General features: G+C 33.0%; 4 protein-coding genes across 6 annotated transcripts; 2 read left to right on the top strand and 2 right to left on the bottom strand.

Moving 5' to 3' along the window:
- Positions 1–744: 744 nt before the first annotated feature.
- LOC124446790 (visual system homeobox 2-like) lies at positions 745–3,734 on the bottom strand. Its single transcript, XM_046997670.1, has 3 exons — positions 3,473–3,734; positions 2,804–3,048; positions 745–1,542 (listed from the first exon to the last, which is right to left on the bottom strand). The coding sequence occupies exons 1-3, from the start codon at positions 3,684–3,686 to the stop codon at positions 1,216–1,218; spliced, it is 786 nt and encodes a 261-aa protein (XP_046853626.1). The 5' UTR covers positions 3,687–3,734; the 3' UTR covers positions 745–1,215.
- Positions 3,735–6,847: 3,113 nt separating this feature from the next.
- Positions 6,848–9,800, top strand: LOC124446789 (50S ribosomal protein L4-like). Its single transcript, XM_046997669.1, has 10 exons — positions 6,848–7,033; positions 7,169–7,250; positions 7,575–7,719; positions 7,965–8,016; positions 8,096–8,213; positions 8,281–8,384; positions 8,703–8,753; positions 8,954–9,009; positions 9,133–9,200; positions 9,292–9,800. Exons 1-10 carry the CDS (start codon positions 6,962–6,964, stop codon positions 9,399–9,401), a joined length of 858 nt encoding a protein of 285 aa, XP_046853625.1. The 5' UTR covers positions 6,848–6,961; the 3' UTR covers positions 9,402–9,800.
- Positions 9,801–10,842: 1,042 nt separating this feature from the next.
- Positions 10,843–12,308, top strand: LOC124446323 (transcription and mRNA export factor ENY2-2-like). 3 transcript variants are annotated; one of them, XM_046997171.1, is made up of 6 exons: positions 10,843–10,904; positions 10,977–11,054; positions 11,152–11,222; positions 11,543–11,617; positions 11,694–11,765; positions 11,825–12,308. In XM_046997171.1, exons 1-5 carry the CDS (start codon positions 10,876–10,878, stop codon positions 11,762–11,764), a joined length of 324 nt encoding a protein of 107 aa, XP_046853127.1. In that variant the 5' UTR covers positions 10,843–10,875; the 3' UTR covers position 11,765; positions 11,825–12,308. The 3 variants fall into 3 exon arrangements, with proteins under 3 accessions (XP_046853127.1, XP_046853128.1, XP_046853126.1); XM_046997172.1 differs by having other exon boundaries at positions 10,844–10,904; positions 11,694–11,813; positions 11,873–12,308; XM_046997170.1 differs by having other exon boundaries at positions 10,844–10,904; positions 11,694–12,308.
- Positions 12,309–12,842: 534 nt separating this feature from the next.
- On the bottom strand, positions 12,843–14,485 carry LOC124446322. Its single transcript, XM_046997169.1, has 3 exons — positions 13,875–14,485; positions 13,438–13,658; positions 12,843–13,355 (listed from the first exon to the last, which is right to left on the bottom strand). The coding sequence occupies exons 1-3, from the start codon at positions 14,424–14,426 to the stop codon at positions 13,208–13,210; spliced, it is 921 nt and encodes a 306-aa protein (XP_046853125.1). The 5' UTR covers positions 14,427–14,485; the 3' UTR covers positions 12,843–13,207.
- Between the last annotated feature and the right edge of the window lie 1,418 nt (positions 14,486–15,903).

Consider the following 15,903-nt stretch of genomic DNA (forward strand, 5'->3'; position numbering starts at 1 on the left):
GTTACAACTGGGTAGTATAATTTTATTACTGTGAGATATTTTGGAGAGAAAAGGCCCCCCCTGCAAAAAGTTTCGCCCAAGGCCCAAAAAAAATTTTTGGACGGCTCTGACCAGGAGTGTCTACTTCAAAAATAGTTCTCTTTCTACATTTCCATATTCTATAGGTAGCTTAATAAGTTGGGCACATGTGAATGATTATAACAGTAAATTATATACCATTTAAGGATACTTTAACAACAGATTTTCCTTGATCTAAGATGAAAATAATTAGGAAATATTGGAAAGAGTTGCCAACTTATTTCCATGATGGTCGAGGGATATATAGCTCTTTATACTGATTATGACACCGAACAATTAATATTTTACTAGCGACTACTATATATTTAATAAGTTCCTTCAGTAAAGTAACAATAAAGGAGTAATTACACATGTAATTAGTCACATCACTGATGAACTGATTACTGATATGTTGAAGGTTCAATTAGAAAAAACAATTCATTCAAATCTTTGTCAGCAACGCCATATTATTTATAAAAACAAAACTTGAAATTAAAATGTCGTAATAATATATTTCTATGTATTCTTACGGTATCTAGTGTTTCTTTTCTCTTATAGTTTATGGCAAAAATCTAATTGACGAAAAATTTTAAAAGTTATAAAAAAGAGAAATTAGGAAAAGCACCTGCTTGAGAGTAATATATGGGGTAACGACACGTTCTTCGAGACCTATGTTACTACATGGAGTAAGCTGAATTTAAATAATAATAATTTGAAATTTCATACAAATCGAACATAGGTTATTTTTATGTAGTATTTGTGAGTTGTTTAGAGGAATGATAAGATGTGCAACAGCAAACTAAGCTCGTTTTACAAATAATCCGACAAACTCACTGTTTGACATATTGCCAACTTTTACTGTTTATTATTGTTTATATCAGAGAGTATAATTGCATTATTTACAAAATTTACAAAGAATACACAATGAATGCAATCAAAATTACAAATTATATTCTTTTCTCATGCAGACATGTCTGCTCATAATTTAAAGTTTTGAATTTTGACTAATCTTGAACACCAAAGAAGAATTATTGAGAGTGTATCGACTAGATCGTAAAAATATCAACCAAATGAATGACAATGTGCTCAGAACTGCTTACTGCTATGCATTTGTATTCGACTGACCTAAAACCTACGTTTATCTGCGATTGTATTTTTTTATCCTTTCAGTAGTTCGCTCTTTTCGTCATCACTGTGTTCGGCTAAATTTTTACTATGAGCTTCAGCTTTTTTTCTTAGGTTTGCAATACTCATAATCCTTGCCTCTTCGTCGTTTTTCTCATCTTTGCCAGACTGCTCTCCTTGTCCATTTTTTTTATACATTCCCAAGAGCCACCTTGCAGAGGTAGCATCCGATAGATGTGGTGGCAGCGGTAACGAATGTCTAACCATTGCACCGTACAAACCATATTCTGCCATGATGGATGTCTTACCCCAAACTTTTTCCTTCTTCCTCCACTTTGCACGACGATTTTGGAACCAAACCTGTGTTAAATTTTTACATTGAAAACTTTGTATCTCAACTGTGCAAGCTATTTTACCTATTATATTTGGTGGAAAAGGGACAGATGACTAGACTGTAAGCAAGGATTAATTAGGTTTCCTGTTGCCAAAAAAACTGGAGTCATTTGGGACCACAATTTGCTAGTGGATACAAGTCAAGTGTGAAAATTTAAAGGAGTTATCTAGCTTGACTATAGCGCTAAGACCTCTATACTTCATATGGATTTCATGCAGGCCTTTGTAAATTTAGTGATTTAGCCTTGCTTATCTTCATCTCATTAATCGTTCATTTCCCAAGTTGAATATTTAATATAAATTAAAAGTTTACAATCATGTAAGTCATCATATAAAAAGCATCTGCCTAACAGCAACATGCATAAACTTTAATTAAAGATATTGAAGATTAATTACCCAAGCAAGCATCAACTTAATAAACACAACTAAATATTATATTACTCGATCAATTTTCCAAGTTGTGCATCAAAAACACCGATGCAAAATGGAAATTTAGACTTCCTTCAAGATAAAACTCAAAAAAATTCAATAATATGTGCGTCCCCCGACGAGAAAAAAAAGCGTGTTGATTGTGAGGTATTTCATCATTGACTGATGTGCAGGTGGATTGATCGAATTGATCACTTTGTCGCGTTCGCCAACTATAACACTGGCAATTAAACATGGAAAATTTGTTGCTGTTTGTCAACAATAAATGTAGTGTAGATTAATTGAAAGTCATTTTGTTAAAATTATCGTTCATGAAAGAAATGAACGTTATACGACACAAGATTGGAGGCTTTTTTGGTAAAATAGATTCACTATGATTTTTCTAGTCATATTTGCGGTTATATTTGGTTGTTTCTTAAAATGTCATCGCATTTCTTTTTATGACTACGATGATGTAAAAATGGGAACAGCTAGAACTAAATCACTTTTCATTAGACAATAATTACAATAAGTCAAATGTGCATTGGCCATATCATCATTTATCATAGCTTACAATTTTTTTGTGTAATTAACAATTTGAAGGACAGTGAGTTAGGATTCGATTTGAGAAGGCATACTTTAATTGCATCATTTAGGTATATGCCAATATTTCATAACTACGAACATCGAAAAAATTAAATCAAACAATTTGTTCATCTGAGCCCTCAAACATGCATAAGAAAGGCTATCTAAAGCAATGGCGATTCATTTTATACGAATAGGAGTAAGAAAAGCATATCTTCAGATTGAAGAAACTTACCTGTATCCTATCTTCACTCAAATTCGTCTTACTTGAAAGCGATTCTCTGGCATAGACATCAGGATAGTGGCTTTCTTTGAAAGCATTTTCAAGCTCCTCCAGTTGGTGACTTGTGAAGATTGTACGATGCCGTCGTTTTTTATTCTTTTTTGTTGAATTTGTTGAGGAAGGCAATTTTTCAGGGAAATATGTCGGATTCATTCGATCAAGGTGCATGAAACTTGCAAAATGATTTGAGCTCCAGTCTTAAGGAAACATGAGAGAAAATTATTTTCTTATGTTCTGTAAGTCCGCTAACATTTTTGAATATCTTTTTGCTAATGAAAAACAGGACCTTATATATGAAAACAGCTAGCTTTATGACAGACAATTTTTTGCGATCATATATCTTAGAAAATAGTTCAATCGAAATGTAGACTGTATATTATTTACTACTCTTAATTATTTATCAAAAAATTTAACAACACCTAATATCAACTGTTATAATTAACATCTATATATAGGAAAATAACGAGTCTTCCCAAACCCCGCTTTGTACTTTCTATAACTTGAAAACTATTTTGTCAATTCAAAGAAGTAGCAATCACAGTGTTCGTTTTTATATTGAATTCATAAAAATTTTAAAGTATATATGAATATAGTTCTTCAAATAATATTTTTAATTATTACCAAAACTTGCTGCGCTGGGGCTTCCTGGCTCAATTTTTACAACTGCGTCTGTTTCTGGAAAGTTATTCCTTTCATTTAAATTATTGTCGTTTTTATCTTTTTTCTTCTTATCCAAACCAAGAATATCTTCGATTGAAAAGGAGTGTGAACTTGTTTTGATGGTCGGAGTTCGGTAATCGTCTGCGTATTTTTCGTTCTTTTCAGCGCAGGACATAATCAAACCGCAGACTGCTCAATTTATTTAGTAAATGTTGTAGTTTCTTTCGAGCGTCAGATGTCTAATGACTTTGTGAGCTTCCTAATCAGTTTTTTATCATCCGTTGTGAATGTAATTAGCCATTGTATAGAAACAGCAATAATTGTGAAATAATTGAAGAAACGCAAGGCAGGTGCATAAAACGTCCTTCTTTGCATGTGAGACAGTTCATATATTTCTTAATTATAATTTTTATTATTAGCTTTATTACAAAATAACCAACGAATATTCGCTCACATTCGATGCCTATTTTATAAAATTTGTATTCAAAATTTGAGGTATAACCTTTATTGTGTCTGAAACACTTGTGAAAGTTAAACCGGACTTTACTGTGAAATATATATTAGCATAAAGTCACGGTGTCAGAGCGGATAATATCAATCCATTCGTCATTTGTACTTTGGCACAAAGTTTTATGAATAACATTGTGTTTAGAACAAGCTGGCGATTCTAACATTCAAAAAATAGCATTTTCATTGCAAGACCTACTTCAAGAGTGCAAAGAGAAATTTGGACAACAAATCCGTAAAATTTTGATTGGATGGCGTTTAAAACCCATTAGAGATAACAAAATATTAAGCTGGTTTGTTGATTCAACAAACGTGCAGCTCATTAACAAGTACCCAATTCTTGTATGGAAGAAAAAGCCAAATGTCAACAATACTTTATGACGCTGTCATTTAACATGCAAATATTGGAGAAATTTGTGAACCAATAGTGAAACACTACAGCACCTGTTTTCCTTGCAGCACTTGAGGTAAAATAACAACCCTTTGGATACTTTATCTTTGTAATAAACTTTGCTTCACCTAATATTGCTAATCTTCAAGACAACTACAGTTCTTCCATTTTAACTGAATCAAGGGAAAGACAGAAATTTTGAAGAGCTAATATATATCGTTAAAAAACAAGTTGACAGTTTTTGTGAGACGTTTTTCCAGTTTATGTTCGAATTTGTTGGGAAGTATAAAATATATTATAATCAAAATTTATAACACTTTTAAACACTTGATACTTATTAATTCTTCCAATTTTACAGAACTCAAACGCTAGGCAAAACAGGTCATGTTTACGCATAGGATCGGTGATGAATACAACTCAAACCATGTTGCCAAGGAGATAATTATTCTGGAAAAAATCCACTTAAAGCAAAAAATTAAACAGGATGAGAAAAACGACGATATCCATGGATGAATAAGAAGATGTTTTTGCAGTATGAAAAGATAAAAATTAGATCCAATTAAAGTTGCTAACATGGAATACTTAGAATAAGTTTTATGGCAATTAGCAATCGTTTAAAGCAGGTGAAGGCGCAAGTCTTTGTCCTGTTGATTACCAACTGTCTGTTTCTCAAAAAAAAAGGAACTGCAGTTTGAACGAACTTTGAGAAAAAAAAAAATTGTTTCTTTAGCATAATTTTGATCATTTTGGATCGATGAAATTAGCTACGTTCATGACATTGAAGGGAAAAAAACAAATCAATAGATGTAAATGTATCCTGAAAGGCTGAAAGACACACAAACAAAAATCATACGCATGTATATATTACGAAAAGTTTATTTTATATATTATTCATAGTTTGCATACTTATTTTTAATTTCAATATTACGTATTTTTGTAATGATCAAATGGCGATCACACACGCACACCGAATGATCGCGAGTTCTTCAAATAAAGTCAGTTTTATAAGATTCAAGAAAACAGATTTGTCAAACATAGCTTCTTGCTTTCTCGGCTTCTCAGCTTAATTGCTACGGACAAAATCCTTACCAAAATATTACAACATTTCACGTTAAAGGTCAATGAAACTTTTTGGTCACGACTTTAAGTAATACTCACCGAAGCTGAAATGGGCTGGAAAAATAATTAAATAACTAACATTTTTAAATAACTTGAAGTTATCAAAGTCAAAATCCATGCTCAGCTTATTCATTAGTTTGGCGTTAATGATATGAATATTTATGGATTAATATTTTATAAAACTTTGATGGGAATGAACATGTTTACATCATGAAATGTTTAATTGTAACCAATCATTACATTCTATACTTCTTCAAAGTTTTAAGAAGGTCAAATTCAAGTGAATATTGACAACAAAAATATTACAAAATCTCTTCTACATATTTTGTTAAAAATATCATTCGTGTACGAAAATATTGCTTTTGTGACATTGGCAGCCAAAGCCTTTGAGTCTATAGCGCGTTTAATTAAAGATAATTAAAAAACGATTAAAATCCCAAATGAATGAGTGCAAAAATACCCTCAATATTTGAAACTGAAAAATGATGAAGTAAATGTTGTTTTTAAATGCTTTTGCGGTTTCACGTACCTTTCGACTTGTTTATTTTTGGCAATGTTACCAGAAAAACTTTATTCGCATACACTCTGTAATATAAAAGACATTTTGTCATGCAAGTACATTTTATATTCAGCATAATGAGAGTGTTTTTTAATGAAATTGAAGCTTTTTAGTTTCTAATTAATCATAAATAGAGCAACGGTATCCTATTACCTTGCAAATTTTACGCTTACATTGCATAACACTTGTGTTAGTAAAAAAATTTTATGGTTGCAGTCAAACTTGAATTCATTCAATGGAGAATTTTATGTTAACTTGGCATGAACGCAGTTTTAGAAAACATAGAAAAGTTTGAAAGAAGTTGATGTTGAGTTCTCGGAAAGTCTATGTATGCAAACTTGTGTGTGCTCTTGGAGTCAGCGTTCTTTAATTGCTGTCAACATTACAATATGTCACTAGTGCTTTGGAAATTTGTGTTTGTATATCCAAACGTACACATGTGTTTGATTTAAAGTAGTTCATGGTTGAAATCATACTAAGTTCTATACTTATTAACAACGGTAAGCAATTCAAGAACTACTCGTATACAAATAACTGGAATATATTGTAAACTTGACACTCAGAAGATATTATTAGATAAAAAAGGATTTATTATTTTGCATAAATTCTATCGCATTGGAAAAGGACATATTTATAGTTTTAAGAGGCGAAAAAACCAAACGACTTTTTCATATAAATTCTGCGTTATTGAACCCAAAATTTGAAATCAAATTTTTTGATACACGCTGGAGAATTCAAACCGGCAGCATTCTACATAAGGTAGGAAAACTAGTCAGGGACATAATTATGTGTAATTTATGCACGTGAATTTCACCAACGTTAAATACATTTATATCACTAATGTTGATTAAAATTAGTAACGAAAGTTATAATCATGATTGTGAAAAAATTTTGCAAAAGTTTCATGGAAGAGCACTGCGCAAAGCTGAAATTATGTAATATTTGGGTATGGATTTCGAAACATGTCAGATGTTTAGAGTTTGAGAATGATTAACGGGGGTTTAGTTGAATGCTATGTTTAGAAATCTGCTGAAATATCTAATAGCTATTCATTTTTAGTCTCGATTATTATATTTGATAGATTTTCAAAAGAAGCGTATTTCGTCCAAGGCCCATGCAATCAATCTCAAACGGACGAACCTTAAAAGAACATGATTTGTCTGGTATACTCTGACTTTTAAAATTGTTTCAATCAGACTCCTCTCAGTATTTTCTTTTTGATGATTGTTTCTTGTATAAAAACATCTGTGGTATGAATTCAAAACCGATACATGTAGGATGTTCAAAATATGTAGGATTATGAAATGCACCTGAATCATCAGTTTAGAACAAACTCAATTGTCTTTTAAAGCATCAGCTATTATTAAAAAATTTGGTTTAGTATGTTTCATCCTGTTAAATCTGATGTGTAAATTGACACTTGGTTTAAACAATTTTTTCAATTCAATTGTTTCAACAATTTTCTGTGTGTTTTGATGTTTGCATAGCTGTTCAGACTGTTGAAGAATTCAATTCATTGAGGCATCATGAAAATAAAGACTCACCACAGGTTGCATTAGTTTCATCTTTTGTCAATGGCGATGCATTAGGACATGTGGAGTTAAACAATTTTGTTTTTGGCACTAATCCACGGTAAACATAAACATATTAATTATGTTGTAAACTCAAAGCCCATTTCTTTCTCTTAATAAGATATAGTTAAAATGTTTTGTTGACTGTCTGTAGTAGAAACTTTACATTAATTGACACAAGTCTATTTTCTGTGTTGACATACGGAATTTACATTATTTGATTTAACAATTTTTTGCAAGATTTTCTAATTATTATTACTTATAGTAATATATATTTTTTCTAATATGAATACATTTTTGCTCTAGACTAGACATTCTTCACAGAGTAGTTGTTTGGCAGAGAGCGAATGCAAGAGCTGTAAGTCAGATGATGAATTATTGAGCATTTTATTTACAATTTGTTATATTTTGTACTGTAATATGTTTGTTATACTCAGGGAACTGCCTGTGTTAAAAATAGAAGTGAAGTTAGAGGAGGTGGTAGAAAACCTTGGCCTCAAAAGGGCTCTGGTCGTGCTAGGCAAGGAAGTATTAGAGCTCCTCACTGGAGAGGAGGTATGTTTCTCTACTCAAATATTTGCATCTTAATGTTAGATTGGTTCAGTTCTAGTAAAAATTTTAGGTGGTGTTGTTCATGGACCAAAGCCAAAGAGTTATGCCTACACATTACCAAAGAAAGTTAGAAGAATGGGTCTCAGGGTTGCATTGTCATGCAGGCTAAGTCAGGTAGTTTCAATTGCAGTTTTTAATACATAGGTATTGTACTCTTTTTAGCCAGAATATGTCCCTAACACACTTACACTGTGCTTGTTAGTATCCAGGTATTTGTCCAAAGATTGTTTGTCCATTGTTGTTCAAATAATTTACGTTACTGTATTTGAAAAGTTTGAAGTATCAGTTTTCAAAAAAGATTCCAGTACCGCAAGAAAGACCCATGTCAGCTGAATATGATCATCATAGTTTCTTTTAGACTTTAGTGCCTTTAGTACATTATGTTTAGCATTTTTATGGAAAATTACCAGAATATTTGTTTTACAATTTCAGGGTGATTTGAATGTGGTAGATTCATTAAACTGTGATTCATTATCAAACATGGTAGGATTGATAAACTGATAAAATTATCACATTTTAAAGAAAATGTACGCTTTGCTTTATTATTATTTCCTTGAGTACACCAACTAGGATTCTCAACAGGAACTGAGTCAACTGGTCGACAATTTTGCGTATACATCCTGTCTAGATATTGTTATAGGCGTTGATTGTATTCGTGGTATTTCTTGAATCCATTTCTTTAGGACATTAAAAATATATTCGACCAAAACAGTTGGGATTCTGTTGTTGTCGTTGATGGGTATGTGTAGCGAAATTGCATGCTGTATTTCATATGTTTACTTCTGCTCAGAAATTTCATCTAAAGAATTGTAATTGCTGCGAATAAAAACAGGGATTCAGGGAAATATCACATCTTTTGCAGTGAGTACAATGAAAATCTACGAGATGCAGTAAAGTCATATCGAAGCGTAGAAGTCCATAATACCATAAGTGAGTTATTTTAAGTGGATCAATGGAACATCATTTTAACACATCATTGATTTTTATGTTTGTTTATTTGTAAAAACCTTTCATTTTTCAGGTTTGAATGTTTACAGTATTTTAAAACATCGCAAAATTTTGCTTTCTCTGAATGCCATTGCAATGCTGGAAGAAAGACTTTGTGGCGATTACAGACTTCTCTGGCGTTGACTTCTGCCTTCTGTAATCTACTTCTCTAATTTTCTGTGAATGTGTAAATGGTGTTTTCTACCATTACAAGTGACAGCCGATGGAATGCTATCGCCATACGTTTCGTTTAAGAGAAGGAACAGCTGGTTGTTAACGAAGACATTGGAAGGTACTAAGATGGATCTCCTCTTGGTGGAAAGAGATTTTGCTTTCCTCACTTGGCGTATTTGGTGTAAACATGGCCTACATTCACGTTGAAAAAAAAGTTTTGGAAAGAAAGAAAGAGCACAGAGAACAATGTAGAAGCAGTAGACTTATGTTGACAAGAATGACTTGTCACATGCATCCATAAACATTTTATTAATCTCGCTGTTCTGACTTCTGAGTCTTGTATTACAATAAACTATTAACAACTAGAAATAAAACTCTTCTTTTTATCACCATGCACAGTCCGCGAAAAGAAACTAGGCTTTGAAGTAGGCATTATGATTTATGATTAAGTGTGTCCTTGTAAAAATCATAAGAAGTGTTCTTGTAAAACATGAATAGAAATGCGATCGAAAAGTTCCTTCAGACAGATGAGTCAAATATCAAACGCGTTTGATATTAGACTCATCTGTCACGAATGACAAATGTTGTTCAAACTCGGCGCACACTAGAAATTTGTCGATCGCACTTGTCACGAATAACAAGTGGCAAGTTTACCATGGCTTTATCACATGGCAGTAATGCTTTTGTAATTTAATTTTGGCTAAAGTATTTCCGTTTTGCACCGAAAATAATAGAGTGATATTAGGATGAAAAAAATTAAAATCAATCTAACCAATCGACATCGTTCACATGGTATTCTTGAAAACATAGGCGTACGGGAGAGCTATTATTTCTGGAAGGGGGACAGTAAAAAGATTCCACCGTATTTTCGCCCAGCCGCTAACGTTAAAAATTTTCCCAACTTTTCAATGTGTAAACTTTCTTGGCCGGGGATGTCCTCCTCCCATCCCGTATGCTTATGCTTAAAACAGAGAAATCAGGGAGAATGACTTGACTGCGAATGAGCCTGCAAGTTAGTAGTGTCACGGTTACACTGGTGTGAAAAATGTGGAACAGTAAGGAAGCCAACTGAAACTTATTGGAAAGAATTTTGAGGGTTAATTGTGTCCCTGTAAAAGTTATTTTTATAATCCTGCTTCTAAGCATCTACATGAGCTGAAGGAGAATTTTTTCAATGTTTTAAATGGACATTTTGAGAATAAATATAAATATGATAGTATTAATAGAAAACTTAGTTAGCTATGTTTACATGAAAATATCTAAGACGAAATGATCACAAATCACTAAGTTCTATAAAATAACTATTATTATGGAATTCAACGTCACGAACTATGACTTAATAACAGTTCAACAATATTTTGTAATAGATAAAATTTCGGTTATTTAGTCAGGCTTTTTTTTGACTATTGAGTATGCGCAAAACTCAAGAGTCTACCAATCCCGGATGTTCATGGTATACAAGATGTCTGCCGAGTAAGTGCATCGAAATAAAAATGTTTTTCTTTTCTATTTGTATTTCTCCCCAATCATTTCATTAATTTTTAGTCTCGAAAGGAAACAGAGGGATTCTGATATGAAAAATGCTATAAATAGCAAATTAGATGAAAACTTTGAACGGGAAAGGTTAGGACATGATTATTTATATCAGGCATTGTGGCATTCCAGGCAATTGAGGCAAATCACATGCTCGAATGTCGAGACTCAGTTCCCTCATTGCTAGGTTAATGGAATTGCTGCGAACAAGATTAAAGGAATGTGGATGGAGAGAAAAACTTGCTCAGGAATGCAAAGGTATTGTATGTCTTAAATGCTACGGTCATGATGTTTTGGCATTTGCCATTTGACATGTTGAAAAATCACAAATGACAATTTCATGCACTGACAAAAAACCAGCTTGTGTTCACTATAACATCACTGGTTTACAAGTTTGAAGTTATATAATTATATGCATGATCTTTAGAATAGTTTTGAATACATACGTACCTTCCACATATACTCATTTACCTGCATGCCTGATCCCAACCCTAACTTTAATCCTAATCATGAAACAGCCAGATGAAAATTTCAAAGTGTTTGTTGTGGGGTATTCTAAAAGTGTACCTGATGTTTAGATATCATTAAAGAAAAAGGTTTGGACAAAGTTACAGTTGATGATTTAGTAAATGAAGTCACACCTAAAGCTAGAGGTTTGTGTTTGAATCCTGTCTTCTGATTGGAAGTTTCTAAGAATTGTAAGTCACTGAATGTTGAAATTGACCATAGAAACTGTTCCCGATGAAGTAAAGCGAGAATTATTGGAGAGAATTCGCAGTTATTTTGGTGATAATGTTTAACATGTTCAAATAAAAAAAAGAAACTTTACCTCTATTTACAATATTGAACATGAGTTTAACATGTTCAAATAAAAAAAAGAAACTTTACCTCTATTTACAATATTGAACATGATAAATTTAGCTAGTCTTTGGACTGTAGTTATTTGTGTGGGATGTGAAATTTGAGTATGTTATTTATTGTTTATGGCAACGAATTTGGTATTTGGTGCTTTTGAAAGGCTTAAAAATTTGTGTATGATGAAAAACATGTGCATTATGAAAGGGTAAAATTTCCATTTTTGCAAGTATATTTACATTTACAATGTTCGATGAACTTGGTGTAGAAATTCTTGTAAAAAAACACTTGTACTACCTTTTTTTAAGACTGCATACTTGCATCAAATCGATTTTATGATTAATGATTTACACGTCAATGGAATATTGAAATTCAGAATGATTATACAAAAGACAGTAAAATTGATGTAGATAAGAGTTTGTACTGTGAGATAATGCAAATAGCATGACATGATTTCTAATAAAGTCCCGATTTTTACAAACGACAAAACAGAAGCGACGTTCTTTCAAGTTGTGAGTTGCGTAGTTTCAACGTAGTTTATCATTCACTCATATTTAAAAGTACGCATAAAAGACCCGTATGATTGGATGATAAATGAACAAGGCGACGAACATTAGAATGAACTAAGCATTATCACGCAAAAATTATGAGATAGACACATCAAATAAGAAAAACTACCTAGCAACCAGTGGCGTAGTTAAAAAGGAGCCTGGGGACGTGCCCCCTTCTCAAAAAAATGACGCTTAAGACTGGTCTTGACGCATGCGCAGTACTTGAAATTGACTCGCTCTTACCACGGCTTGCATTCCCCAGTCCAGGTGTCACCCCTGAAAACAGCTTAAATGGTTATTGTTTTGAGTCTCCATTGAAGATGTTCGTTAAAAATTTTCTCGACGAAAGATTGTACAGACATAAAATAAAAAATATATATAAATCTCGAATTTGTACCATATATACGGTATTATCCCAACGTATTCCTGTTTTTAGAAGTTCATATGTAAATGCATGAGAAACTTACAAACAGCCTGTTTAGAATGTGTAATTCCATTTTACATGATCAATTAAAAGAATTATTTAATTACAATTGTGATGTTAATCTAAACTAGATATCTGCTAGATCAATAGATCGTAACAGATGGAAAGCATTTTGAAATCGATGGAAAGCTAAGTATGCACGGAAATATAACTTGTGCATATGGAGAATGTAGTAGAAATTTCAAATTATTTAGAAAAGTTACCAAATGCCTGTTTTAACTTAAAGCAAACTTAGAAAAATTAGCTTGGTTCTCATTGCAAATGTTTCTAGTTGTTTATAATTGATTCAGATTAAATCAAAATATTTGTGTATTTTCGAAACAAAAGTTGCAATGTTTCACCAGTAAGGATTGTCAATTAAACAATGACTGACTCAAAAAATTAGAAAAAAGCTTTTTTAACGGTTGTGTTGTCGATGGTAATGGTACCTTCTCCGCTGTGTCTGCATCAGGGAAAAGTTTGCACATTTCGAAATAGTAGGCTTGAGCTTCAGGCACAATGCTGCAAAAATAACATTACTATAGTTAATTTTATTTGAAAGAGATTGTCTATCGAAAAGTCGACATTTTCCCTACATACGTACCACTGTGAATATGTAGCAACACAGTCTTGTTTGCTTATTGCGTACATTCGTAGCTTCATATCAGTGGAGCAAATGGTGCCACGTGTCAGTTGACATTGTACCATGAAATAGTTTTCCAAGCAAGAGTTGTTAACCAAAATGTGTTTTTCAAGGATTAAAGCTGCCGTATATATCAGAAGGAGAGCTCTCTTGGGGTAGAACTTGTTCAAAGCTGCAGGATACTAAAAGAAAATTGACGTTTGCGTAACATCACAGGCTAAATTGCAGAATACCCGTCCACTCGGGTTTAGTTTTGGGGTTAGGGTTAGGGTTAACGTCAAGCTTATATTATACGTGTATGAGTAGACGGGTGTTCTGCATTTGCAATCGCTCCATATCAATAAGTACATATCAATTACGCATAGACAATCTCATGACAACGAAATGATTTTACTTACAGTGTATTTCGACCTTGGACAAATTTCTGGGTCCATTTGCGGTGGTTTGGTACAATAATCGTAGCCTGTTACATCTTTTTGTACGAAAGAACAACCAAAAGTAAAGAACCGAGTGATGTTGATTGGACAAATCTGTTTAATTTTTTCACATGCCGCCATAGTTTTGTTATAATCGTATCTCAAGTTCACACCATACTTAGCATCAGGTGAACAAATAGGAAACGTATTAGAACAGTAGTATGTACGAACAGTGTCACGACATTCTTGAGTGACTGCAAAGAAATGTAGGGCATCCAGCGCGATTTTCACTGCTTGCAATTCATACGTCGATATTGCTGGGACGTTGTCTTTCAATTCGAGAATTTGATAATTGACAACATTAGAAGGACAAATTTCGTTTTCTTGGAGATCATGACAGTAAGGCGTTTTTGAAGCATTGAGGAGTAAATAACCAAAGCCAGGTTCAGTGACATATTCTCCATAATTACTCACCACCAACGACATTAAAAATACGACATATTTATCAACAAAAGACATGTTTCCAGATTGCATGCTATGCGTGAGCGTCTTGGTGCGCTTGTCATGTGAATTACCGACTTATATACAACCAACTATCACCCCATTATTTATATTTACACCACTACGTAATGTTTCAGAAAATTGATTGACAAGTGAAATTATTACACAATTATGGTGCAATCTCGATTGTGATTGGCTTAGAGCTACAGATAATTCTCGATGTCTTGGCACCTTTTAACGAACAGTGACGACATTATCTGTAAATAACGTAATTTTTAATTTGACTGCTGAAAACACAAACAATATTATTGTAAAATCTTCCTCGAGACTTACACGCGTTCCACAAACCTATTTGGCTCAAATTATTGAGAATAAAATTTGCTTCGGCAAGATAACATTGACGTCGCTCTGAATAATTCTTGATATCATAAGTTCAACTTCATCCGATAATTGTTAATTATGGTTGAAGTTCCTTTTCATGACCATCATGTGATTACCATGTGCTTAATTCGTGTTAATTGTAAAAGTATTCTCTCAAGCCCTGGCTGTCAAACATTGGCATGCGTGGAACACAAATTAGTGTAAAGAATTTCCTAGTTTTCTTTTCAAGATAAAATAAAATTATTATGTTATTGCCACAGTTATCAAGATCCTTCAGTATTAGCGCAATTTTCGCGGAGCATCAGGGCTGTTTTTTGGACATCAACTATTTCAGTACCAATGATATCAAAAATTGAAACGCCATTTCCGAATAATCAACAAATAGACTTGACTATGGCCGGAGTTACAGGCCCGGGAGGGCAGTAATGTATAATCAATTTGGCTTGATCAACCGACAAGGCATGATTACGGGTTTACTGTTTGTACTGAACATAAAAATGTCCATCTTGACGTTGTGGCCCCTTTAAAGTGTTTTTTATTATTGATAGACCAGCACAGGGAAAATAACTTAAACAAGCAACTTTACAGGAAACCGCTGTTCTTAAACATGTCTATTCGTATGACATACAGGTCAAGCTCACATTACATTAATTGTTTTAGAGAAACTTTGTAACAATGAAACAATATTCATAATACATTGTCAATAAAAAGTGAAGGTAATAGGCATGACCACCAGGATTTATTGACTGTGCCGATGGATATAGCTATAAAGTAAATGGTTTGAACCCGGGAGTATCGTAACATTATTGTGGATGAAGATCGTCCAGGTTAGTAGAGTCCTGAGAAGGACTGTTAGGATTGATGTAGACTGACGTTTCGACAACTTTAGCGGTAGTCATCTTCAGTGTCAATATAGGTATGCCCACTTCCTAGAACAGTAGGACAAAGGTCTTTGGTAAAAATCATATCTTGCTATAGTGGAAGTTTCATTTAGTGGTAATACCTTTTTATACTTAGTGTAATGTTGTATAATGGCAGTTATGAGGAATTTTGATAAATTTGCCTGTCGTAACCATTAGTCACGACTATTTTATGTTATTTTATGTAACTTAGTCATTGGGCGAATACC

The sequence above is a fragment of the Xenia sp. Carnegie-2017 genome, unplaced genomic scaffold, assembly GCF_021976095.1.
Source record: "Xenia sp. Carnegie-2017 unplaced genomic scaffold, XeniaSp_v1 HiC_scaffold_22, whole genome shotgun sequence".
NCBI lineage: Eukaryota > Metazoa > Cnidaria > Anthozoa > Malacalcyonacea > Xeniidae > Xenia > Xenia sp. Carnegie-2017.